General features: G+C 50.7%; 3 protein-coding genes across 103 annotated transcripts in view; 2 read left to right on the forward strand and 1 right to left on the reverse strand.

Moving 5' to 3' along the window:
* The window catches only part of NDRG4 (NDRG family member 4), a 96669-nt gene extending 85864 nt beyond the window's left edge, over positions 1-10805 (forward strand). For 19 of the 44 annotated variants that reach the window (XM_074027149.1, XM_074027152.1, XM_074027155.1 and 16 more), the window contains 14 exons: positions 1582-1687; positions 1931-2051; positions 2136-2198; positions 2349-2409; positions 3823-3909; positions 3994-4050; positions 4362-4465; positions 5249-5305; positions 5389-5440; positions 6389-6436; positions 6580-6615; positions 6727-6778; positions 8031-8069; positions 8792-10805. In XM_074027149.1, the coding sequence (XP_073883250.1) occupies positions 1582-1687; positions 1931-2051; positions 2136-2198; positions 2349-2409; positions 3823-3909; positions 3994-4050; positions 4362-4465; positions 5249-5305; positions 5389-5440; positions 6389-6436; positions 6580-6615; positions 6727-6778; positions 8031-8069; positions 8792-8946 (1038 nt within the window). In that variant the 3' untranslated portion in view covers positions 8947-10805. Of the gene's footprint in view, positions 1-1581; positions 1688-1930; positions 2052-2135; positions 2199-2348; positions 2410-3822; positions 3910-3993; positions 4051-4361; positions 4466-5248; positions 5306-5388; positions 5441-6388; positions 6437-6579; positions 6616-6726; positions 6779-8030; positions 8070-8474 lie in introns of all 44 variants that reach the window. The other 25 variants (XM_074027154.1, XM_074027158.1, XM_045383043.2 and 22 more) reach the window with 2 other exon arrangements.
* SETD6 (SET domain containing 6, protein lysine methyltransferase) lies at positions 10394-23896 on the forward strand. Of its 50 annotated transcripts, none has more exons than XR_012428909.1 (10): positions 12898-12929; positions 13157-13246; positions 13322-13466; positions 13556-13697; positions 13839-14033; positions 14137-14289; positions 14641-14768; positions 15418-15598; positions 15768-15910; positions 16085-17831. XR_012428909.1 is itself a non-coding variant. In XM_074027148.1 (9 exons), the coding sequence occupies exons 1-9, from the start codon at positions 12903-12905 to the stop codon at positions 23748-23750; spliced, it is 1074 nt and encodes a 357-aa protein (XP_073883249.1). In that variant the 5' UTR covers positions 12898-12902; the 3' UTR covers positions 23751-23896. The 50 variants fall into 50 exon arrangements, 7 of the variants coding, with proteins under 7 accessions (XP_073883248.1, XP_015298300.3, XP_065393543.1 ...); XR_012428904.1 differs by having other exon boundaries at positions 14169-14289; XR_012428910.1 differs by having other exon boundaries at positions 15264-15598; positions 16085-16512.
* Positions 17998-24680, reverse strand: part of CNOT1 (CCR4-NOT transcription complex subunit 1) — a 111720-nt gene continuing 105037 nt past the window's right edge. For all 9 annotated transcript variants that reach the window (XR_012428873.1, XR_012428872.1, XM_074027146.1 and 6 more), the window contains exons 45-49: positions 23346-23495; positions 22532-22712; positions 20727-20859; positions 18496-18630; positions 17998-18337 (exon numbers count right to left, since the gene is read on the reverse strand). Coding sequence is in view for 7 of the 9 variants with exons in the window: in XM_074027146.1 (XP_073883247.1) it covers positions 18259-18337; positions 18496-18630; positions 20727-20859; positions 22532-22712; positions 23346-23495 (678 nt within the window). In the remaining 2 variants the exon portion in view is untranslated. The remainder of the gene's footprint in view (positions 18338-18495; positions 18631-20726; positions 20860-22531; positions 22713-23345; positions 23496-24680) is intronic.

Genomic DNA, 24680 nt, shown 5'->3' on the forward strand with positions numbered 1-24680 from the left:
TCTATGTGGGAAGTAAATGAGAAAAGTGTGGGTCAGTGGTCAGTGACTGGGAAGTGTTCCTGGATTTGATGGGCCCGGAGAAAGGACAGGCCTGGGATGGGAGGGACTGTGTGGCCTGTCCCCTCTCAGCCCTGGTGTGGCCTCCTCATCCCCTGAGCCACATGGCTCACCCTAAGGCTCATTACCAGGGCCCTCCTGGAGGACAACAGGGAAATAAACAGGGCCTGTAAGCCAAAACGTGGCCCCTAGGGTAGAGCCTTTGGCCACCAGGTTGGTGCCAGCTTGTCACTCCATACTGGAGACATAGGCCTGGACAGTTGTCCTCTGAGACCAGACCCACTAATGCCAGCCCCTGAGCAGCTGTCTCCCGCTGTCTAAATCTCCTTTCCCATTCGGAGGCAGCAACTCAGGTTCTTTCTAAACCAAAGTATCCTCATCTGCAAAACACTAGGGTTCCTGTCTCTTGGGTAACGTGCAGGAAGCCTGGCACACAGTAGGTGCTCAGTCACTTGATGTTTCTTTCATGTCCTTGACCCCAGCCTTATCTCCAACTCACTGGGCCACTCACATGGTTCCCAGGGCTCACGATGATGCAGAGAGGATCTGTTTATTCAGCTCAGACGGCCCCTCTTGAAGGTTGCCCATCCAAGTGTCTAAGAATGCCCATTTTGCAAAGGGACCAATGAGGAGGGCATCCCCCCAAGGCCCAGGGATGCCCTAGCATAATAGCCCCTTTTCCGGGACTTTCTCCAAGTGCTAAATGCTCCACAGATGTTGGCTTGTCTAGTTCTCACAAAGTGCCTATGAGGTGGTTCTGGATGGAGAGGCTGAGGCACAGCAGAGAAGTAACGTGACATGCTCAGATGCACAAGTAAGGGGTCGAGCCAGGTCTTCCTGAGGAAGTAATGACCTTGAGCAGCAAAACCAAAGTTGTGAACTCAAGAGGATCCCAGAGGAGGCTCTGCAGAAGGCCTCTAGAGGAGATGAGGACGGGGGTCTGACCGGGCCTGCCTGAAGGGAGCCCTTGGGGATGCTGGGCTCACAGAGAAGGGCGTTCAAGGTGGAAGCAACCGCATGTGCAAGAGCCTTAGAGTGGGAGCCAGGGGCAGTGTGGGGGCCGGGGCTAGGCTTGGCTGGCATGGGGTGTTTACTGAGGATTCCAGGCAGGACCACTGAGGCCGTTCCCCTGCAGCAGCAGGAAGCGCCTGAGATTTCTGAGTGAGAGAGGGGCTTGGGCTGGGGAGGCAGAGCTGTCCAGGAGGGGCTGCTGCAAGATGGAGAAAAACAGCCTCCTTGGACCCTCAAGGGCTGAGGACAGTGGCGGCACAAACTGCTGGTTGGTTTGCAGAGAGGTCCAGAACTTCCCCACGCAGACCAGTTCATGTCTCTGTGCTGAACAGGCCTGAGAAGGGGTGTTCCATCCATTCAGTCCTCTCTGGGGGCTTCTTGGGGTGATGAGAACAGGATGCCCCAAGTAGGGGTTCTACCACATGCCTGACAGGCACCAGGCTGCACCACCTCATTCCCCAGAGGAGCCAGGAGCGGGGCTGCCCAGTGTCCAGCGCGGTCTCTCCCCTCCAGGAACACGACATCGAGACGCCCTACGGCCTTCTGCACGTGGTGATCCGGGGCTCCCCCAAGGGGAACCGCCCAGCCATCCTCACCTACCACGATGTGGGCCTCAACCGTAAGTGCAGCCCAGCCTCAGTCAGCCCTCCTCTGCCTCCCATCAGCAGTGAGGCCCGCGCCCTCCCCACAGGGCCCTGTCAATCCCACTCGCACTTAGCTCTGTTGCCTTCGCCCTCTGGGCCTCCATTTCCCCGATGGACCTGAGGCTGACACTTCTGCCTTGTGAGCCCTCTGGGGGCCTGGCCTCCCTTCCAGTCCCCCGGCCCCTCTGCTCAGCCATAGTGGAGGTGTGTCTTTGCAGACAAACTATGCTTCAACACCTTCTTCAACTTCGAGGACATGCAGGAGATCACCAAGCACTTTGTGGTGTGTCACGTGGATGCCCCTGGACAACAGGTGGGGGCGTCGCAGTTTCCTCAGGGGTAGGTACCCGGAGCCCCCTCCGCCTGTCTCCAGCTCTGCACCCCAGGCCACACCTGGGCCCTGACCTCCTGCTCTGCCTGCAGGTACCAGTTCCCCTCCATGGAGCAGCTGGCTGCCATGCTCCCTAGCGTGGTGCAGCATTTCGGGTGAGTGCTAGGGCCCAGGGGTGCCTACCCCGACTGCAGAGCCACCCGGCTTCAGCTGAGGGCTTCAGGCTGTGGGCAGGGCCTGCTCTGGGTGACATGTATGGGAAATGGCACCCCTAGCCCTAGAGTGACCAGCCTGTTCTGCACCAGGTTCAAGTACGTGATTGGCATTGGAGTGGGTGCCGGAGCCTATGTGCTGGCCAAGTTTGCAGTGAGTGTCCCCATGCCCCCATTACCCCAAACACCCGGGCAAGCCAGGGATCTCCCTGTGGTGGGGACCGGGGAACCCTTCAGCCTTGAGGAACTGTCTCTGCTCTTGCTTCTCCTCCTCCCACCTCTTCTTTATGTAGAAAACCTCTTTTTTCTTTTTTCCTCCAGGGAAATTAACTTTTTTTAAAAAGAGGTTCCTCTCCATATGGTTTTCTCAAGAGACTACAAACTATAACTTGCTTAAACTATTATCCAAAGCCAGAATTTCTAGTAGCAACAAACTATACAACTGCTGCTCTAGCCACTAAATAAGGATCGTCCTTCACTAATTGCCATGGTATTTCAACATGAATAATTTTTTCAGCAAAAAATGTTATTGTGGTTGGGAGGTTTAAAGAAGCACATTTCAAAAACATCATTATTGGATAGAAATTCACAAGCTTTTCATCTCTAAAAACAAGCCAAAAAAAAAAAAAAACCTAATTTTTCAGGATCTAAGACATTTCCTACTTCAAAAGAAATGACCAAGAATTTTCAATCCAGTTGCAATGTCAGCACTTAATCATTTTGTTAACTGGAGGCCATTCCCTGCCACCCTAGACAAGCTTGATGTGGCTATGCTGTTTTTCTTTAAACATGGTCTAACAGTTGAAGAGAAAATCCCTCTTTTGCAATGCCTAAGGCAAAATAGGCTTTAAAAGATTGATTTTTTTCTTAATTTATATCATGAGGGCTTCATTTTCTTTCTTTCTTTTTTTTTTTTTTTTTTTTTTTTTTTGAGGTGGAGTCTCGCTCTGTTGCCCAGGCTGGAGTGCAGTGGCACAATCTCGGCTCACTGCAACCTCCACCTCCCTGGTTCAAGTAATTCTGCCTCAGCCTCCTGAGTAGCTGGGACTACAGGCGCATGCCACCACGCCTGGCTAATTTTTGTATTTTAGTGGAGACAGGGTTTCACCATATTGACCAGGTTGGTCTCGAATGCCTGACCTCAGGTGATCAACCCACCTTCGCCTCCCAAAGTGCCGGGATTACAGGCATGAGCCATGGCGCCTGGCCAGGGCTTCATTTTCTATAAAAGCAAAAAAACAACATGCTTAAGATTTTAAGATGTTTAATACTCAATTTTGCAATAGCACCATCTTCAAAAATATATTAAGAGCTGATTCTGTTGAAAGAGCATGTGTGTGTGTGTATGTGGAGGGGTGGAAACAATGATAGAGATTCTAAATAAATCCAAGAACTGTGAAGGGTTGGGTGAGAGGAGGACAGGCAGGGCATCTGGACATGGGTATGCGCGCACGGACCCAGCTGCAGCCAGGCGGCTGATCAGCGGCACCTTGAAGACTTCACAGAGCATTTCCACCGTCTGCACCCATCCTGGCCTCGCCCAGCCCTGTTTCCCCTCTTACTGCAGCTCATCTTCCCCGACCTGGTGGAGGGGCTGGTGCTGGTGAACATCGACCCCAACGGCAAAGGCTGGATAGACTGGGCTGCCACCAAGGTGTGTGTGGTGACCAGGGATGGGGTGGGTGTACCTAGGGTGGGGTGAGGGGTGGCACTCACACTGGCGCCCTGCTCCCTGCAGCTCTCCAGCCTAACTAGCACTTTACCTGACACGGTGCTCTCCCACCTCTTCAGCCAGGTAAGGGGGCGGGGCCTTCTGCGGATCTGGGGCACTCTGGGATTTGCCCCTCCCGGCTTGGCAGGAGGCAGGCGGGTGTACTTGGCATCTGACGTGGCTCACTCCAGATTGCATCTCCATGATGCTGAGGCATCTGAAAGACAGACATCCCCTCCCAAGGCCCCACCTCCTACTTGCCCACACTCTCTCTCCCCTGCCTGCTGAGTGGGGCAAGGGCCACTCTGGCAGTGACATCTGCCGGCCCCCTCTGAGCCTGCGTCCCTCTGTCTGTCTGCTCCTCTGCACGCCCCCATCTATCCCCCTGGGCCTAGGAGGAGCTAGTGAACAACACAGAGTTGGTGCAGAGCTACCGGCAGCAGATTGGGAACGTGGTGAACCAGGCCAACCTGCAGCTCTTCTGGAACATGTACAACAGGTGCGGGTGGGGTCAGCAGCCCTGGGACCCAGCACACCCCAGTGGGGGCCGTTGCACACTGCCCCCTGAGGGAGGCAGGCAGGCAACACCCTTGCCCTGGTTTGTAGATGGGCACCATATTGGGCTTCAGAGGAGGTCATTTCCTGCACAAGGTCACACCCTGTGAGGGGCAGAGGGGAACAGGTCTTCAGACTCCAGGCCTTGGGTTCTTCCACTTTTCCTCCTCCCCTGGGGGCTTCCTGCGTGGGAGTGTTGGGGGTGTTGGTGACATCCCTGACTGCAGTAACCCAGCCTTGATATTGACGTCTGCAAAATGGGGACGAGGTCGGATGAGCCTGTGGTTTGCAAGCTATGCTCCTTGGAGCCCCCTTTAGGGGCTGCCCTGCCCTGCAGGGAGGTGGCCAGGCCCCCTCACTCACCTGCCCTCCTTCTCATTCTTCTACAAATAGTAAGCACCTGCTGTGTGCATGGTGCTAGGAAAACAATAGAGAATAAAGAGACCCAGGGCCTGCCATCCCATATGGTCCAGGAGACAGACCAGTAGCAGAACCTCCCACAGCACAGGTGGCGGTACCCCTGGCTCTGAGGGGGATAGCAAAATTTGAGAGCCCACCTGGTATGTGCTGGGGAGTCCAAAAAGCCGTGCATAGGGGGCCTCCAGTTCATTTATGCAGAGCAGGTCCATGCCTCCCTGCTTTACCAGTTGGCAGTGTTGGGCTTGGGATGCCCCTCATCCTGTCCTGGGGTGCCCACCTCTGCCCCTCCCCTTCCCCTCCCCCACAGCCGCAGAGACCTGGACATTAACCGGCCTGGAACAGTGCTCAATGCCAAGACGCTCCGGTGAGTGCCTCCTGGCCCTCTGGCCTGCCCCAGCCTTTGCCCCCGTGACCCAGCCAGACAGCCCTTTTCCTCTGTATCTGCAGCTGCCCCGTGATGCTGGTGGTCGGGGATAATGCACCTGCTGAGGACGGGGTGGTGAGTGAGGGGCTGTGGGCTCACTGGGGGTGTGAGGTAGGGGTGAGGGGCTCATGGCCTCTGTCCAGCAGGGGCAATTCTTGACCCAGCCCAGGGGAGCCTCCAGGGCTGGCAGTGGATGGTGGGCTTCTCGTCCACTTCCCCAGTCTTGCCAAGCCTCACATCTGGCATAGCCCCCATCCTTCTGGCGGGGGAGGCCTGGAAATGGGGAGGGCTGGGGCCAGGGCCGGGCCATCAGAAGGTCCCCTCTTCCCTCCCCAGCAGCACAGCCCCAACTTGGTCCCTACCCACCTCAGGCCCAGGGCCTACGATCTCTCTTTTTTCTGAAATGTGATTGAGTCATTATAAATCATTAATGCATACAGCAGCACAGTCTCCCTTTCCCCATCACCTGCACCTGTTACGTTTGGGGACCACGTGTCACCCCTCCTGCTGGAACTCTGGGAGCAGGTGGCCTGGGGCTGTGAGGCCCCATCAGCACAGAGCTGCTGGGAAGCTGCAGGGTCCGGAAGTGCCCGAGCAGCCCCGTGCGCCGTGGAAATACCAGGCTTTCCCATGCCCACCGGGAGGTCCTGGAAGAGTGCGGTGGTGGGCTGTGCCAGCCCTCTGCACCCGGTCTCTTTCAGACCCTCGGCACCCCTCACCTCACTGCTGAGGGCCCCAGGACTTCTTCCCAGGCCAGTCCCACCACGGCAGCCCAGCCTTTGCCTGACTCCCACTCCTAGCAGTTGTGAGTGGGCTCCAAGGGTCCCAGGACCTTCAGGGGCGCTGCTAAACTGGTCTCCAAGAACGTGGGGAGCCCTGGGAGAAGCAGCCTGTCACAGGTGCTGGGTCTCCCTCTGCCTCCCTGCACCCCCTCTCCTCCCCAGCTTGGGGCATCAAACCTGCCTTAGCCACAGGGGTGGGGAGGGGCCGGGGCTGTTGCTGAAGCTGGCTCCTTGTCCCCAGGTGGAGTGCAACTCCAAACTGGACCCGACCATCACGACCTTCCTGAAGGTGAGGCTTTCTTCCCCAGCCCTAGGCCAGCTTCCCTAGCATGGGCCCAACCTCAGGGAGGGGCTTGCCTGGGGTCCCAGCCAGGTGGGAGCTTGTCCTGGAGTGAGGGCCCTGCTCAAGTCACCCCACTCTCTCCCTTGCAGATGGCAGACTCCGGAGGGCTGCCCCAGGTCACACAGGTGAGACTTTTGGCCCTCCTGCCCTTCCATCTATGGGGTGGGGGAAGCCTCTACCCTCCCTGCTAATCCTAGGCAGCCAATGAAAGCATGTGCTTGTCCTGCCCTCCGCAGCCAGGGAAGCTGACTGAAGCCTTCAAATACTTCCTGCAAGGCATGGGCTACAGTGAGTACATTTCCACCCCACCACACCTAGAGACCAGTGGGCAGTCAGTGCTGGGGTGGGGGGTCCTGTTTGCAGGGCTGGCACGTGGTGTCAGGGGGTACTGGGGAGCCCACAGGCATAGTTTTGTGTGACCTGGGCCCCGGATGCTGGGCCCCACAGATGCCACCTGAGTTGCAAGTTGCACATCCCAGGCTGTGCCCAGCTCCCCTTTGCCCTTAGGGAGGACTTGGCACACTGTTCTGATGGCAGTGATGGGCATACTGGGGGAAGGGACCCTTCTCTCTGTGCTGAGGGTCCAGGTCCAAGGGCCACGTCCTGCCAGGGAAGCCTGTCTGGGGGTGAGGCACACTCCCCTCATCTGCCCCAGGGCTTGGGGTCAGAGTTGGGCCTACGGCACCTGAGAAGGCCTTTTGAAACAACTGGTGGCTGCACCCAGGGCGTCATAGGAGTGGGCTTGGAGCCTGGGGCCAGGGAAGGCAATTGGGGCGGCCTGGGCATTCAGAGAGCTGAAAGCAGCTGAACCTGAGTTGGCAGATCTGAAAATCTGGGTCTGGGGTAGAACCAGGTACACATACACAGACACACACACCCCTTGGGTGTCTCCTCAACTTCCCCTTCCCTCTAAGACATACCTGTTTCCAGCTCCCCACTACCAGGTGGCAAACTTCCTCTTCTCAGTTTGTTTTTTATTGCCCTCCAGACTTTAGCCTCTGGAGCTGGTATCTCCAGGGCAAACAGGGGGCGGCCTGTGGGAAGGCTGGGGAGGACACCCAGGAATACAGTGCTCTCTGGAGCAGGGCAGAGCCCTAGGGCCCGCAGGGGGGCTCTGCAGGAGCGCAGAGGCTGGGATCAGGGCACAGCAAGCATTTGTGAGGTGAATGGAGGAAGCTTGTCAGGCGCTGAGATGCGTTCTCAGGGTCCTGGGGAGAAACTCCACCAGGCAGCCCCGAGCTGGGAGAGGCACAGAGGGGCAGGCCTCCCCAGTTCTGTACGCAGGAGACTGAGGCCCAGCAGAATGGTGAGGGGATAAGCACCCCACCGGCTGTCAGGGCTTCCTTGGGTCAGAGATCCTTCTGGGGACCACTGCTGGGTGGGCTTCCAGAGCCTCTGACCCTGCCCCCAGCCTCTCTGTGCCTGTCCTTTGTCCCATCTCTCCGGCTCATCTCAATGCTCTGGCCTCAGTGGACCACGCTGTTCACTGTGTTGTGTCTCCCCCACCCCGCCCCCTGTCTGGCTCTGTCTTCTCTCTTAGTTGCGTACTTGAAGGACCGAAGGCTGAGTGGAGGAGCAGGTAGCCCCACAGCCCTTCCCCTGATGCATGGACACCTAGCCTCCCCCTCCCCCGCTCCTGCTGCAGCCAGGCCGCATCTTGCTGTGGTTTGGAACCTTCTTGTGTCCTGTTCCACTCAGAAAGCCCACAGATTCTTGTGTTTCTGCAGACTTGGCCTCTAGGTTGGCTGGGCTGCAGAGCAGTCTTGCTTCTAGGTTGTCATGAGCTTCGTAGCTTCCAGAGCTCTGGGGATTGGAAACAGACCCTCCTTAGAGGTAGAGCCCAGGTCTGGCCCTGCCTGAGCCAGAGGTGGCCAGGAGCGTTCAGGAGGGTAGAGTTTGCTGCCCGCAAGTCTTGCTTGTGAAACTCCAAACAAGGGCAGAGTCTGAATTGAGGGTGACCACTGCTCCGTGTCCTCCTTTACAGAAGCAGTCCTACTTCTCCACCGGCATCCTCGAGGGAGGCACGGCTGGAAACCCAGCACCTCCCTGCACCAGCTGCTCAGGGCTGCCTGGTCAGCTGCTTGAGAGGGCCCTGCTGGCCACAGCCCCCTAGGCCCACTCACTGTCGCTGGCCCTGCATGCCCCCGGCCCGACAGCTGTCGCCAGCCTCCTGGCTCGGGAGGGGCCCTTTGTGCCTTCGAGAAACGGTTCGCTAGCCGCTTTGCTTGCAGCCTACTTTTCCCACCAGAGGCGCCTGGCCCTGCCCGCCAGTCCTCAGGCCCACCCTGTCTCTGTCCACAGTGCCCTCAGCCAGCATGACCCGCCTGGCACGCTCCCGCACTGCATCCCTCACCAGTGCCAGCTCGGTGGATGGCAGCCGCCCACAGGCCTGCACCCACTCGGAGAGCAGCGAGGGGCTGGGCCAGGTCAACCACACCATGGAGGTGTCCTGTTGAAGCCCTCGATCCCGCTGACGACGCCCACCTGTCCGCCCACGTCGAGGCCCCACCGCCATCCTTGCGCCGGCTCATGTTCCCTTTAGTTTATTTTTGTGAGGGCAAAGGGGAGGAAATGGGGTTCTGTTTGAAAAAAATGAGGGGATCTCTCTTAGATCCTTCAGCGGAACAGTCTCCAGGTGTTTTGAGGGGCTCACTCCTCCCCACCCCATCTCACTCTCCGTGGTAACTTGGCCGACTTGACCCCTCTCATCTCACTCCCTGTGGCCCAGGCACAGGAGGGCAGGGCCATAGGGAGGGAGATTCTCTAAGGATCCAGGCCATTCCTGGGTGAGCCCTTGGGCAGGCAGGTTTGCAGATGGGAGAGGCTTCGAGAGGGTGGTTACTGGGCCCACAGGGGTGCAGGGCCAGCTCAGGCACTGGAGTGGGAGCCCTGGGAGACCCCTTCCCCCACTCTCCACCAAGCACACCCGTTTCTGTCTCATAGCACATGTGACAATCATCTGGACAATAGCCACAAGGGGGCGGTCGGACCAGGCAGCCACTTTCCTGGTGCTCTCTGGGCCCAGCTGGTGCTGTAGGGCCAGGCAGGCAGGGGCGTCGGGGTTTCTCTGCCCAAGGAAGACAGAACATGGAGAACCGTGAGGGCAGGAACCCCACAGACTGTCCCTTCCAGCCCACACTCTGCCACCTCCTGGCCCTCTCCCATTTCTGAGCCAAGGCCTCCCCGAGGCAGAAGTTGCCTGGTCGTCTGTCCCCACAGTGACCTGACTGGGGGTGAGGGAGAAGGAAGAGAGAGCCCATGTGTGGCGTGTGTGCCCTGAGAACATCGTGGTGACTGCCTTTGGGAGCCCGCAGGTGGCCAGAGGCAGGGGTAGCTGAGTTCCTGGAGACCCCTTTTTTGCCCCCAGGTTCCCCAGAGGGCAATGCCATCAGTAGCAGTGTGGTGTTTCAGGCAGAGCTCTGGCCAGGCTGTGCCAGCGTGTCCTGGAAGCATCACTAAGGAAGAGAGAGTTTATTCAGTCAACTGGCCCAAGGCAGCGAGACTTCTACCCCATAGCCCCCTGGGCTGGGGCTTACTGGGGGCTGATGATTCTGGACACGAACAAGAGCCAGGTAGAGGAGAAAGGCTTCTCCCACACCCCAGCCCCCTGCTGTCCCCTGAAGCCCAGGACTGTGTTGTATGCTTTCCATCCACCCACCTTACCCTATAGCATCTTGCGGCCCAGAAACCAGAGCCATTTGTCTCAGACCCTAAATCAATGGTCACAAACCTCAAAACAGAGAGGGGAGAGAGCAATGAAAACATGAAGGGCTGTGGAGGGGGAGGGTTGTGGCAGGTGTTCTGAGGCTGAGAGGACACCTATATGCGTATTTCCTCTATACACATCACCCCCCTTCTGTAATCTTAAGCCATGACTAGCCTGGTGATGTGTTAGTTTGTGCCGAGTTCTACCCCCTCATGTGCTGCTTCTGAATACTGAATGTGACTGGTTGAAAGCTGGTAGAATTCATCCCTCTTACTGTAGATAGCACTGCAAATCGTGGAATTTTTTTTTTGTTTTTTGCTGTGTTTCCAGATGAAATATCTATAAATATCTATACATTATATATATAGATGTGTGTGTGTGTGTGTGTGTGTGTACATTGGGTCCTCCCATGTGTGGTGGTCCTCCGGAGGCTGTCTCTTTGGTCAAGGTGAACTTTTAATGTTTATTATTTTCTTCTCCGCACAAAGAGCCTAATTCTGTGTATTCTGGTGGCTGCTGTCATGAGATGACAAAATGTAAAACAAAACTCTAGTCAACGTAGAAAGAGTTAACTGTGCTGAAAAACTAATAAAGAACCTAAGAATTCCAGTGTGGTGATGCCATGCCCATCGTGGGAAGCTTTTGGAGTGACAGAATGTTTGGGCAGGGGCTGCTGGTGCTGCTTGGTTTGGGGTGAGGGTGCTAGGAGAGGATGGTCTCCACCCATCTTTCTATTTCCAGTACATGTCACATTATTTTACCAGTGAGAGGAGAGTGTGACAAACATTAAAAGCCTTATGTGCTAATTTCTGCTTAAACCCCTGACTCTGGGACAAAATACAGCTCTCCTCAGCCAGGCGCGGTTGCTCAAGCCTGTAATCCCAGCACTTTGGGAGGCTGAGGCGGGCAGATCACTTGAGGCCAGCAGTTAAAGACCAGCCTGGGCAACATGGTGAAACCCTGTCTCTACTAAAAATACAAAAATTAGCCAGGCGTGGTGGCAGGCGCCTGTAATCCCAGCTACTCGGGAGGCTGAAGCAGAAGAATCTCTTGAACACGGGAGGCAGAGGTGGTAGTGAGCGGAGATCATGCCACTGCACTCCAGCCTGGGGGACAGAGTGAGACTCTGTCTCAAAATAAAAAACAAAATACAGCTTTCCAGAAAAAAAAAGCCTTAAAAACAAAACACCCCTGCCCTCCAAATCTCTTGCCTGAGTCACTACATTCCTTCAAAGATAAATGACCTGTTCTTTGCCTTCTCCTAAACATACGATCATGTCTGACAGGGTTAATGATTATACTTCTGCAATCTATAACCAGATATACTTATCCCTAAACTTTGATATGATTTTACACATACTAAATCTTCAACTACATATAACCTAAACTAAAATACCCTGTTACAGCAGCCTCACAAGATTACTCCTGGGCTACAGGCCTCAGTCTATAGTCCTCAGTAAGGCTTCTAAATAAAACTAATTTTAATTATTTAAAAACTTAATATTTTTTCTTTAGTCAACATACCAGTCCTTACATTAATCCTACAGGGTAGGTATTATCTTAGTTTCACAGGTGAGGAGACTAAGCTTCAGGAAAAAGGATCTGCCTTAATAATAGACCAGGCCGGGCGCGATGGCTCACGCCTGTAATCCTAGCACTTTGGGAAGCCGAGGCGGGCGGATTGCCTGAGCTCAGGAGTTCGAGACCAGCCTGGGCAACGCGGTGAAACCCCGACCCTACTAAAAATAAATACAAAAAATGAGCTGGGCGTGGCAGCCTACGCCTGTAGTCCTGTAGTCCCAGCTACTCGGGAGGCTAAGACAGAATTGCTTGAACCCGGGAGGTGGAGGTTGCAGTGAGCCGAGACTGCACCACGCACTCCAGCCTGGGCGACAGATCGAGACTCCGTCTCCCCACCTCCCCAAAAAAGAGAAAAAAAAAAAAACACTGAGTGTTGAGCTCCGGCGTTGCTTGGTTTCAAAACCCATTCCTGTAACCTCGTTTATTTATTCACAGCCTCGTTTTCTTAAAAACAGCATGCTACTTCCCCAGGTTTAACCACCATTTGTTTTATTCATTTATTTACCCAATAGGTAGATATTGAGTCCTTACTATGTCAGCTAATAAAACCCACCACGTGCTATGCAGTAGATTAAAAAACGAGGATGTACTGGCAAATAAGGGCAGACAGGATCTATTCTAGATCCAGGAGCCCTCTAGGCCACGCTATTCCGAAACACACACGAAAACTGCTCTGAACGCATACCACCAGTAAAACGATTCCATGGCCATCGGTAACAAGGAGTCGAGATCAGGAGGTCGCTGGCCGCCCAGATGCGTCGCTCACCACCGGCCGGCCGCCAGACCCTCGGCTTCCGATCCAGAAACCGTATTTTGTTCCTACACCCAGACCGCAAGAAGCCTCAGCCCTCGGGGACAGACCAAAGGCCAGGGTTGTACCTGGCTCAGAACCAGGCTCCAAGCGGCACGGGACGCTCCTTCTGCACTCTGACCGCGTGAGTGCAATTGGAGATCCTGGACTCAAGATGTTTTCAGTAGGAACGATTCCAGCCAGCGCTAACACCGGCCGGTCTGCAGCGTGGACGCCAAAACAGGCACCACGTGGTTCTGGCGCCGGGGCGGGGCCAGAGACGCCGGAAGTGGCCGCGCGCTCCACGGGCCCACCGGGCGGCGCGCTTTCAGACCATGGCGACCCAGACGAAGCGCCCACGGGTGAGTGGCGGGTGCGGGGTCCAGCCTTCTCCTTCGCGCCTCACCCCTCCTCCGCCCGCAGGGCCATGCGCCTGCGCCCCCTCCGCTCCCTCCCGCGGGTCCCGCGCCCCTCTCCGCTCGTCCCCACCTCCACCCAAAGCCCGTTCTGCGCGCGCGCGTCGCGGTCTCCTGCCGTTCCCAGCGGGCTCTCTGGGGCCGGGCCTGGTCACTGCGCGCACTTATCTCAGGTGGCGGGGCCTGTGGACGGCGGCGACCCGGATGCTGTGGTCGGTTTCCTGAACTGGTGCCGGCGGGTGGGGCTGGAGCTGAGTCCCAAGGTGAGCGAGCGAGCCGGCGGGCGGAGGACCCGCGGCGGGGCGCGGGCTGCCCTGACCAGCCCTCCTCCGGCTCAGGTGGCGGTCAGCCGGCAGGGCACGGTGGCCGGCTACGGCATGGTGGCCCGGGAGAGCGTGCAGGCCGGAGAGCTGCTGTTCGTGGTACCGCGGGCCGCGCTCCTGTCGCAGTACACCTGCTCCATTGGCGGCCTGCTGGAGCGAGGTGGGCACGGCGGCGGGCTAGGGCTCTGGGGCTGGGCGGGGCGGGCCGGCGAGGCCGCGCCGGGGCGCTCACACCTGTGTCTCCCTCAGAGCGAGGCGCGCTGCAGAGCCAGTCGGGCTGGGTGCCACTGCTGCTGGCGCTCCTCCACGAGCTGCAGGCCCCGGCCTCACGCTGGAGGCCGTACTTTGCGCTCTGGCCCGAGCTGGGCCGCTTGGAGCACCCGATGTTCTGGTGAGAACTTTGGGAGGGGTTGGGGAACGCCTGCACCGTAGCCTGCTGCAGGAAGTTTCCCCGCCACCCGCCCCTGCACCAGTCCTGCCCAGTAAAGTGTGTGAAGGGATGAAGGGAACCTGGGTGTGGGTGTCCCTGCAGGCCAGAGGAGCAGCGCCGGTGCCTGCTGCAGGGCACAGGCGTACCTGAGGCCGTGGAGAAGGATTTGGCCAACATCCGCAGCGAGTACCACTCCATCGTGCTGCCCTTCATGGAAGCCCACCCCGATCTCTTCAGCCTCAGGGTTCGCTCCCTAGAACTCTACCATCAGCTCGTGGCCCTTGTGATGGCCTATAGGTCAGTGGGTGGGGCCTCTGAGGACGGAACCCTTTTCTTTAGAACTGTAGAGAGGGACAAAAGGGGAAAAACAATGAAATCCACCCCCAATCCCTCACCCAAGACAGGACCTTAGCCAGGTTCTGTCAATGGCAGCTTTCAGGAACCACTGGAAGAGGAGGAGGATGAAAAGGAGCCCAACTCCCCAGTGATGGTGCCTGCTGCAGACATACTAAACCACTTAGCCAATCACAATGCCAATTTAGAATATTCTGCGGTGAGTGGAGTTCTTATTGGTGCACTAAGCATGATTCAAGCCATTGTGTCTTAGGCTCCATTCTCTTACTAATGCTACAAAATGAGTAGGTGAAATCAGCTCCTCCTGTATGTACTTTTAGTGTGCTTATTACTGTAGAATCATTTGAATGCAAAACATTTTAAAGTCCTCAAAGTAAGTTGGGGTTAACTCTCTGATAAACTATACTACCATCATTTATTTAGTGCTAGAGATTGGGTGGTCTGCATAGCTATGCTTCATTCCCTGCTGGCTGATCACATCAGTGAGCCCAGACTGTGTGTGGCTCTGTGGATAGCAGCCTGGAACAGTGATAGTCTCCGTGTTTTGTAGGGATGAGGACATTCACAGGCCAGAGGTCTAAGATGATCCTAGAACTGGTATAAAGCTGTGTTTTTACCAGCTCTGTTCTATACGGAAAGTTGCCTGAAAAGATGACACATTTATAGGATCGAAAATTAGTTAAGTATGGTTATTTCTTAATCCTTGCCTCCATTTTCCTTTCCCACTTTGATATGCGAAAGTTTCATTCCCCCGCCCCACCCCGCGCCCAGAAGGAGTCTCGCTGTGTCACCCAGGCTGGAGTGCAGTGGCGTGATCTCAGCTCACTACAACTTCCGCCTCCCGGGTTCAAGCAATTCTCCCTGCTTCAACCTCCCAAGTAGCTGGGATTACAGGCTCCCGCCACCATGCCCGGCTAATTTTTGTATTTTTTAGTAGTGACAGTGTTTCGCCATGTTGACCAGGCTGGTCTTGGAACTCCTGACCTCAGGTGATCCACCCACCTTGGCCTCCCAAAGTGCTGGGATTACAGGTGTGAGCCACCGCACCCGGCCAAAAATTTCATTTTTAAAGCTAGCAACTTTTTAAGTGCTGAAGAGGACTGTGCAGAAATCCACCCACTTAAACATGAAGCTGGCCTTTGAAAGTTAGCCTAACCCTTTTTTGTTTCACAGTTCAGGGTCTAACAGGAACTAAAGGTAGAACTTTGGTAGCTAACAGCATCAGTTCCATGGCTGAACTACACCTGCTAAAGGCTCTTAAGTGGAAGTAATCTTCATGGGGCTGGCCCGTGAAAGGCATGGCCCCAGCTTCTCCCTTTCACCTCAGAATTGTCTTCGGATGGTAGCCACTCAGCCCATTCCTAAAGGCCATGAGATTTTCAACACTTATGGGCAAATGGCTAACTGGCAACTGATTCATATGTACGGTTTTGTTGAACCATATCCTGACAACACAGATGACACAGCTGACATTCAGATGGTGACAGTTCGTGAGGCAGCATTACAGGGTGAGTGTATTGTTAACTCAATATTTGACACTGATGGTGTGTCTATACCCACACCTCAGGTTAAACAGCTTTGCTAAATAGCAGTTGACTTTGTAGACTGGGTGGCAGACTAAAGAAAAAATGAGCCATTGGGTGTACTGAGCCTTTCACATTGCTATTTCATCTACAGGAACAAAAACTGAAGCTGAAAGGCTCCTAGCGTATGAGCGCTGGGATTTCCTATGCAAACTGGAGATGGTAGGGGAAGAAGGCGCCTTTGTGATAGGGAGGGAGGAGGTGCTAACTGAAGAGGAGCTGATCACCACACTAAAGGTAAAGGGCTGAAAATGGCCATTTAATGCTGATAATCTAAGTATTTAAAGCAAAACAGCTAGAAGATGAAATGTGGGGTTTTTAATAAATGCTAAGATGGGTTTAATCTCCTGAATCATTTTGGAAGTACAAAAGTAGTACATCCTAATTAAAGGGCTCTGTGGTTGTTTCTAGGTACTGTGCATGCCTGCTGAGGAGTTCAGAGAGCTTAAAGACCAGGATGGAGGGGGAGATAATAAAAGGGAAGAGGGCAGCCTGACGATCACAAATATTCCCAAGCTCAAAGCATCGTGGAGACAGCTGCTACGAAACAGTGTTCTATTGACCTTACAGACCTATGCCACAGACTTAAAAACTGACCAAGATTTACTCAGTAATAAGGAAGTCTATGCCCAACTCAGCTGGAGGGAACAGCAAGCCTTACAGGTTCGCTATGGTCAGAAGATGATCTTACATCAGTTGTTGGAACTGACACAAGTTGGCAGTTTCCCTGTTCCCTGAAGGAACAGCAATAAGAACTTTTATTCTAAGCTAGTACTCATTGATGTTTGAAAAAGGGAAAATTTGGATCTTTTTCTTATTAAACACCAAGAGGAAAAGTAGCAAACGTGGTGTGCTAGGATAAACTGAGGTAAGGGTGATGTGTTTTAGGATTGAGAACAGCAGACTTGGGAATCACTGCTAATTGTTAAAGCATGTTACAGCTATTTTGTTCTGTTTTAACCAAAGCCAGTGGAAATACGGTAGTAATAGGTCGTCCAGTTGTGTTTCAGCATTTCATAATAGACTTTGGAGGTAGACCCTGGTTTAAATCTAAGTCTAGTTTGAGGAAATCACTTAACCTTTATTTAAAAGACTGGATTTAATAAGCTGTGTAACTGGCACTCAATGATCAGTTACCCGAAGTTCACTCTAGATGGCACAAACCACCCCTCAGGGAATAAATCCTAAGACATCACTCATGGAGGACTTCAATTATTTAATTTTGAACTATTTTGTCCTCTCTGGCTGTAAAACTTGACAGTCATGAAAGGTAAGGCAAATTTTAAGTGGGTTAAGTTTTAAAATACACATCTACTCATTTTCTTTAAAAAGAAAAAATACCGAAATACCTGGGGGGTATTAAAACTGGGCATTTTAAATTCTGTTTAACCAGAGAAACCTGCTCCAGCAATTTTCCAGTGTTGAAATAGGAAGAAAAATAGTTTCCTTAAACATGCCAGCTTAGTTAGTGGGAATGACCTATCATTCAGCAAGTAGTTGATGGTCCCCCATGGCCCCAAGGTCTGCAAGGCTGGACTGTCCACTTTTCCTCCTCACCACCAGCACTGGCTGCTGCTACTGAGAAAGGCACAGTGGACTCGTGTGTGTCATGACTTTAATGGTTAGCTACAGTATGCATACACATACAAGAAGTAGGGGAGCTGAAGCCCGGGAAAAGGCTACAAAATACAGCACAGGGACCAATACATTTGCTAAACGTTCAAAACCCTTATAAAAGGGGCTGTATTGGTCCTTTCGACTTTGTCATTATTCAGCTTAGCCTGTATGGCCATTCATTGGGGTAATGGGGAGAACAATTAATGAGATTTGGTTCCCTTTCCTATATTCCCACTGTTTTTAAGTTTCAGAAGAGGGATGTAGGGGGTGGGCTTTAGGCCTGGTCTAGTTTCCCTTTATTATAAAGAGCTGACCCCCATCTCACGCGGCTGAGGTGTGTAATCCCCAAAATAAGTAAGATGGTACAAATGCAGTCAGCTTTGGAATGAGTTTGGGTAGAGAAAAACAGAAACTCATGGGATTCCAATTGTGAGCCCTTCCCATGTTCCCAGACATATCAAATTCTAGCACATCCACATTTTTAATAACTTAGTGATTTTTAAGGTCCCCTGTCCACATTAAAAAAATAAGTTACATAATATTCAAACTGGCATTTGCTATTCTTTGGGACACCAGGAATGTCAGAGGACATGGAGCTATGCCCTCAGACAAGTGCATGGCATCAGCTGCCTCTTTATTACAAGGTACCAGTTTATGTACTTGCCTTGGACACAGCTTGCACAAAGCCAAGAAGTTCCAGACAAAGGTTTTCTCTTTCATGTATTTACACAAGTTCAAAATGATATTCACAGCATCTTCTAAATTTTGGCCAAGAGTCAAAAAAATGCATTTAAACTTTGGAACGTGCCCACATAAGACAGGAGGCTGATCCCAACAGTAGTTGGGGCAGATACCCGCAAACCAAAGGGCTGGGAAAGTCAGGAAGAGCTGAAAGGATTCTTCAGTTTGTGAACTCGGTGCAGTGAGACCTCTAGGCTGACACACGTACAACGGAGATGCAGTTTCATCTAACTGGCACCTGTCCCTTCCATTACTTGCTGGGCCTGCTTCTGTCCCATGCAGCACTGTGCGACCGACTGGAATAACCTGAAGGATGAAGACAGTTACAAATCTGTGATTAAAGAGTAGGCCTAACAATACCCTGCATCTCATTCAACTACTAATCACTGACCCAACCTAGAGACAAATAAGGTTTTCAGTCTCCAGTCTCATTCCTAGACAATTAAAAATTACTTTGAACTCACTTTTCGATTTCTGGGGCACAGTGTACAAATTCATGGTTCCAGAACTTAAACGCTGGGTTTTTAATCAGCTCAATGAAGGTAATAAGAAGACCCCAAGGATGTGGCCTATTTACAATCAACCGTTCCAAGAGAACTCTGGGAAAGGGGAGAAAAGAGCTAGTTAATGCAGAGAAGAATACAAATTCATGATGATTCTTCCATTACCCTTTTTTCTAACTTCTCCCTGATTATTAAACCACAGGCAAAAGTTTTCACCTTTAGTAGTAAAGACAGGTGGATTAATCAATATACTCCAAATGGCATGGGATGGAATACCTGGGTTTGAACCTTGCTCTTAGCCCTAGAAGACTAAGTATTAATGTCAAGTGCAGATAATGGTATCTACCTCAGAACTGTTCAGAATAAGGGGTGATGGGGGAGAGGAAGCCACATAAAGCCCAGAGTACATGGCACACGAAGTTAGTACAAAAAGTAATTTCCAGAATAAGCTCCCAGGCCAGGCATAATGGCTCATGCCTGTAATCCCAGCACTTTGGGAGGCTGAGGCAGGTGGATCATCTGAGGTCAGGAGTTCAAGACCAACCTGGCCAACATAGTGAAACCACGTCTCTGCTACAAATACAAAAATTAGGCATGGTGGCACATGCCTGTAATCCCAGCAGTCGGAGGCTGAGGCAGGAGAATCACTTGAACCTGGTAGGTGGGAAGTTGTGGTGGGCCGAGATCATGCCACTATACTCCAGCCTAGGCGACAGAGACTCTGTCTCAAATAAATAAGCAAGCAAGCAAGCTCTCAATGAAAAGTAAGGAAATAGAAAATAATAATTCTAACACTGCAGGCTGGACGCGGTGGCTCACGCCTGTAATCCCAGCACTCTGGGAGGCTGAGACGGGTGGATCACAAGGTCAGGAATTCAAGACCAGCCTGGCCAAGATGGTGAAACCCCGTCTCTACTAAAAATGCAACAAATTAACCAGGCGTGGTGGCAGGTGCCTATAATCCCAGCTACTCAGGAGGCTGAGGCAGAGAATTGCTTGAACCCAGGAGGAAGAGGTTGTAGAGAGCCGACATTGAGGCACTGCACTCCAGCCTGGGCGACAAAGCGAGACTGTCTCAAAAGAATTCTAACATTGCTAGTGCATGTGTAAATTGGTAAAATTTTTCTGAATGCCAGTATTGGCTTTTATATCCTTTCACATACCAACTGTACATGAAGCATAACAAAGATTACAAGCCCAAGGAGACTTACTGCAGCTTTATATAAACAAAATGGATCATCATCATCTAAGCATCCAATAAGATATTAAATTTTAGTACACAAAGGAATACCATATTTAGCATCATAGGTATTAGGCAAATGAGCAAGTTTTAAGAGTCTAGTCCAATTTTTAAAGTGTGTGTGTGTGTGTGTGTATATATATATCACAATCTCTCTAATGCTATATATAGTCTAGGCAATCCGGCAACAGATTCCTAACTATTGTTATTTCCTGTTATTGCTACTGCTTTCAACCCAGAGGTAATGAGGAAAAGTCCAAGGTCCTTAACACAGTCTTCCATAGGCATGCATGATTTAGGACTGGTTATCACCACCAACTCAGAGAAACTCCTGACCTTTAATCAAAATGTGCCTTGTGGTGTAAACTACTTTTCATTTAAGCCATGATTACGATTTATAATTCTCTACTTGTGATACATGTTCATCAGAATGAGTATTAGGAGGGCAGCAACCATCCCCATTTTGCTCACAATTGTATCCCACACTTAATACATTATTGGACATGTAAAAGATTTTCACTGAAGGCCAGGTGCAGTGGCTCACACCTGTAATGCCAGCATTTTGGGAGGCTGAGGTGGGCGGATCACTTGAGGTCAGAAGTTCAAGACCAGCCTGGCCAACATGGTGAAACCCCGTCTCTACTAAAATACAAAAATTAGCTGGGCATGGTGGCGGGTGCCTGGAATCCCAGCTACTTGAGAGGCTAAGGCACGAGAAAGGTTGAACCTGGGAGGTGGAGGTTGCATTGAGCCAAGATCGCACCATTGCATTCCAGACTCAGTGACAGAGCAACACTCCATCTCCCAAAAAAACAAAAACACCCAAACCAACCAAACAATAGATTTTCACTGAACACTGAAAGCATAGAGAATTTAAAAAAAAAAAAAAAGAATTTAAGATGAAAGGAAGAAAACCCTTTTGAAGCATTTAAAAAATAAGCTGCTTTCTTACCTTGTGATCTGTTCTTGGATGGCTTCCGTATTGGCCTCTGCAAAAAGGTACAGCATGGTGCAACTGAAGTAGTGAGTGTGGCTATTTGGGTACCGGAGCTGATTTGCAATTGCATTCAAAAAGAGATAGCGACCTAGAAATTAAGAAACCTTGACTTAGGACTTAGACTGAAAGGCCAACATGGGAAAACAGTTCTAACTGGCTAGGGTTTGGGTTTCTGACAGAGGCTTTCAAATTAATCTTTGGTTTAAAGCAGTGGTTCTCGGGACCCCGAAGAGTTCTCATTTCTGTGAGTTTTATTTCAGTATTTTCCACATTAGAAATTAGGTTTTTTTAAATATTCATTTTTAAAAACAGACCCACTATATGCTAATATAAGTAACATGAACTATTTTCTGGTGACACTCATCACTACGTTTTTCTACATTTTGCAGATCTCTAAGTCTTGCTTAATAAAAGACAACTGGATTTTCATTTCTGCTTCTGTGTTCAACTTGTTACAGTATATTTCATGTAACCTCTGAGAAATTCAACTGTATACATGACAGAATAGACCCAAAAATGTAAATGTTGTTTTATGATGAAAACAGTTTTGGGCCGGGCGGGGTGGCTCACGCCTGTAATCCCAGCACTTTGGGAGGCTGAGCCAAGTGGATCACTTGAGATGAGGGGCTCAAGAACAGCCTGACCAACATGGTGAAACCCCATCTCTACTAAAAATACAGAAAATAAGCTGGGCGTGATGGCACGTGCCTGTAATCCCAGCTCCTCGGGGCTGAGGCAGGAGAATCGCTTGAACCCAGGAGGCGGAAGTTGTGGTGAGCCGATATTTAGCCACTGCCTTCCAGCCTGGGTAAGACAGCAAGACTCTATTGCTTTAAAAAACGGTTTTTGACCTCACAGCCCTCCTAAAAAGGTCTTGACACCCTAAGGGTACCCAGCACATTTTGAGAACCATTAATCTAAACTACATCGGAGTAAGTATTATCTTAATTTGGTTTGGTTGTCTGCCTCTGCTTGACATTACTCGTGTTTGTGAGTCTATCACAGTGACACGTTTCTCTAAAGGCTTCCGTCCTTTCATTGCCGAGCTCTGGACGTGATGGTATTCAATTTTGTTATATCTTGAGTGAAGCTGTCTTAAATCCATCCCACATACAGGCATGCAGCATATATGCAACAATAATGTATCTCTCAAGAATCAATAAGCAAAGTTAAAGAGTAGTGTCCCCCTAAAATATATGTATGCAAAAACTGGACAGGACTGCACAACTAGTTAGCACCTAACTGGGGTCTCTATTATATAAGATACACATAGAGGACCAAAAGAAATGTAGCCTCAAGCGGAAAAGCTGCAACCTGCAACAGGAGTTATACTGTGAGCTTTTTGCAGAACAGGAGAGTCCTATTTATTAATCTTTATACATGAACATTTAACAAGATACCTGCCAAACAGGCACCAATAAAAATGCTATTATATAAGGCAGCCTAACAAAACAATGTAACAAGAGCCTATGTTTAAAGGGACTTTAAGTTTATTTTCACACTGAAAAACTTCAGTCACATACACCAAAACTGATACTGCATGATTCTGGATAATTCTTTCCTTTATGCTTTTTTGTATTTTCTGCACTGAGCAGATAATGTCCAATTAAAGATAAAATAATCAGCCAGACCTGTAAATAAATATACTGACAGAACATTCCTTCAACTATTGTGGCTTGAAGGATTTTTACATTTTTGTGATCAGACTGTAGCAAAAAGCACAGAGAACTCTACTCTGAAAACTGGCAGGCTTCACTCACCCTCAGTGTCCAAGTCCACAGCCAAATTCTGGAAGATATCCATGTGTGCTGAGTGAGTGATGGTGCTCATTGAAGGCGTGCTGCCCTTGTTGTGGATGTGTGCAATGGCCTGAGTCCCGACATAGAGCACCAGTGCATTGATAAGCTGGAGGTTGTAGCGATTCCCAGGTTCATTGGATACCTTAAAATGAGCAAAACAGAACTCTTTATGCTTACTCCTGCAGAGGACCAATTCTAGCACCAGTATTTCTAAACCCTTCTTACACCTTCATGGAAAGGCTGAACATTCACGGTGATTCACTTGCTCGAATTTTTGAGATTATTTAACAAATACACAGATGCTCCAAAGGTGGTTGTATCAGTAAGAGAAATGTGATTTCCCTCAGAAAGCCAAAGCTTCTATCACTGTACTCAAGGCACAACTCTAAAGTTTATAAAATCAAAATATGCACTGTGTCAATTAAAGATTTGGAGAGAAAGTTGTAGTTGCATGGCATATACAGATTGTAAATATATATCTTTCCAAATACCCTACAGAGAAATGTAAATCAGCATCCACATATTCAGAAAAACCCTGGAAGTACCAACAGCTAATGACTGTCAGTGGTCTACTCTTATAGGGCTGTCTCGTCCAAAGCTGTAGCAAAATATCACTGATGAAATGAACTAGTAAAATACATAAATCCAGTTAACCTCACCCAACTGATGGAAATGACAATAAAAGACTAACTCCCAAATGGACCACACACAGAACCATACATAGAAAGTGCTTTCTATGGAAGACATAGCTGAGTTTTAAGCCAAACCAATTAACCTGTAGGTTGCTGCGCAGATCAGACAGAAAAGTGACTGGTGATCGAGTTTTAAGATAGGAATCCAAATCCTTTTTGAACTGAGGTGGCATTACTCCAGTGAAATTGGTGAGAATCCGGGGAGCAATGTTAATTTCACTCAACATGTCCACCTGCCACAGATAAAATGCAAGAATCACAAGCAGAGTCATTTTTATTAGTAAATTACATCTATGCTAAAAAGTGATGGGACTGTTTTTCTAAAACTAGATACACTATAAATGCCTTGAAGGGCACAGCTGCCACATTTTATTACTTTAATCAGTCTTTCTTTCTTTAGAAGAATCTTGGTACAAAATGATAAAAATTTCTCACTCCATAATGTTTTTCCTTTCCAGAAGCAAGATACCTTTTGGGCAAAGGTCTAATTTGCACAACTGACTGACTTTTCCTGGACTTGGATTTCAAAATAATAATCCAGAATAACATTCCTCACTCACCAAGAGTCTTTGAAAAGAAGCCCCAGCAAGACAAGACATCACACTTACTCCTTTTTAAAAAAAAAAAAAAAAAATGAAGCCGGGCGTGGTGGCTTACGCCTGTAATCCCAGCACTTTGGGAGGCTGAGGCGGGTGGATCACCTGAGGTTCAGAGTTCGAGACCACCCTGACCAACATGGAGAAACCCCGTCTCTACTAAAAATACAAAATTAGCTGGGTGTGGTGCCTGTAATCCCAGCTGCTCGGGAGGCTGAGGCAGGAGAATCGCTTGAACCCAGGAGGCAGAGGTTGCAGTGAGCCGGAGATCGCGCCATTGCACTCCAGCCTGGGCAACGAGCGAAACTCTGTCTCAAAACAAAAACAAACAAACAAATGCATGTGACAGAGTAGAGACTACATTTAAACTATAGCTGGGCTCTTCTAGTGGTGTGCACCTCTAGTCCCAGCTACTCTGGAGGCTGAGGCAGAAGGACAGCTTGAGCATAGGAGCCTGAGGCTGAAGTGCACTATGTTCGCACCTGTGAATAGTCACTGCCCTTCAGTCTGGGCAACACAGTGAGAACCCCCTCTCTTAAACAAACTAACTATAGTAGCCATGTCAGGGTGTTGAGATTTTAAGTGGTCCTCTCTCTCCTTTATTCCAATGACTTAAAAAAATACAGTGGGTTCTCCATACCCTTAGGTTCCATATCCAATTAACCTCAAATAGAAAATATGGAGGATGAAGGTAGAGGCAGATGATGGGGTCAATAAAAAATAATACAACAATAAAGGCCGGGTGTGGTGGCTCATGCCTGTAATCCCAGCACTCTGGGAGGTCAGAGCAGGCAGATCATGAGGGCAGGAGTTTGAGACCAG

This window comes from Macaca fascicularis, chromosome 20, assembly GCF_037993035.2.
Source record: "Macaca fascicularis isolate 582-1 chromosome 20, T2T-MFA8v1.1".
Classification (NCBI taxonomy): domain Eukaryota; kingdom Metazoa; phylum Chordata; class Mammalia; order Primates; family Cercopithecidae; genus Macaca; species Macaca fascicularis.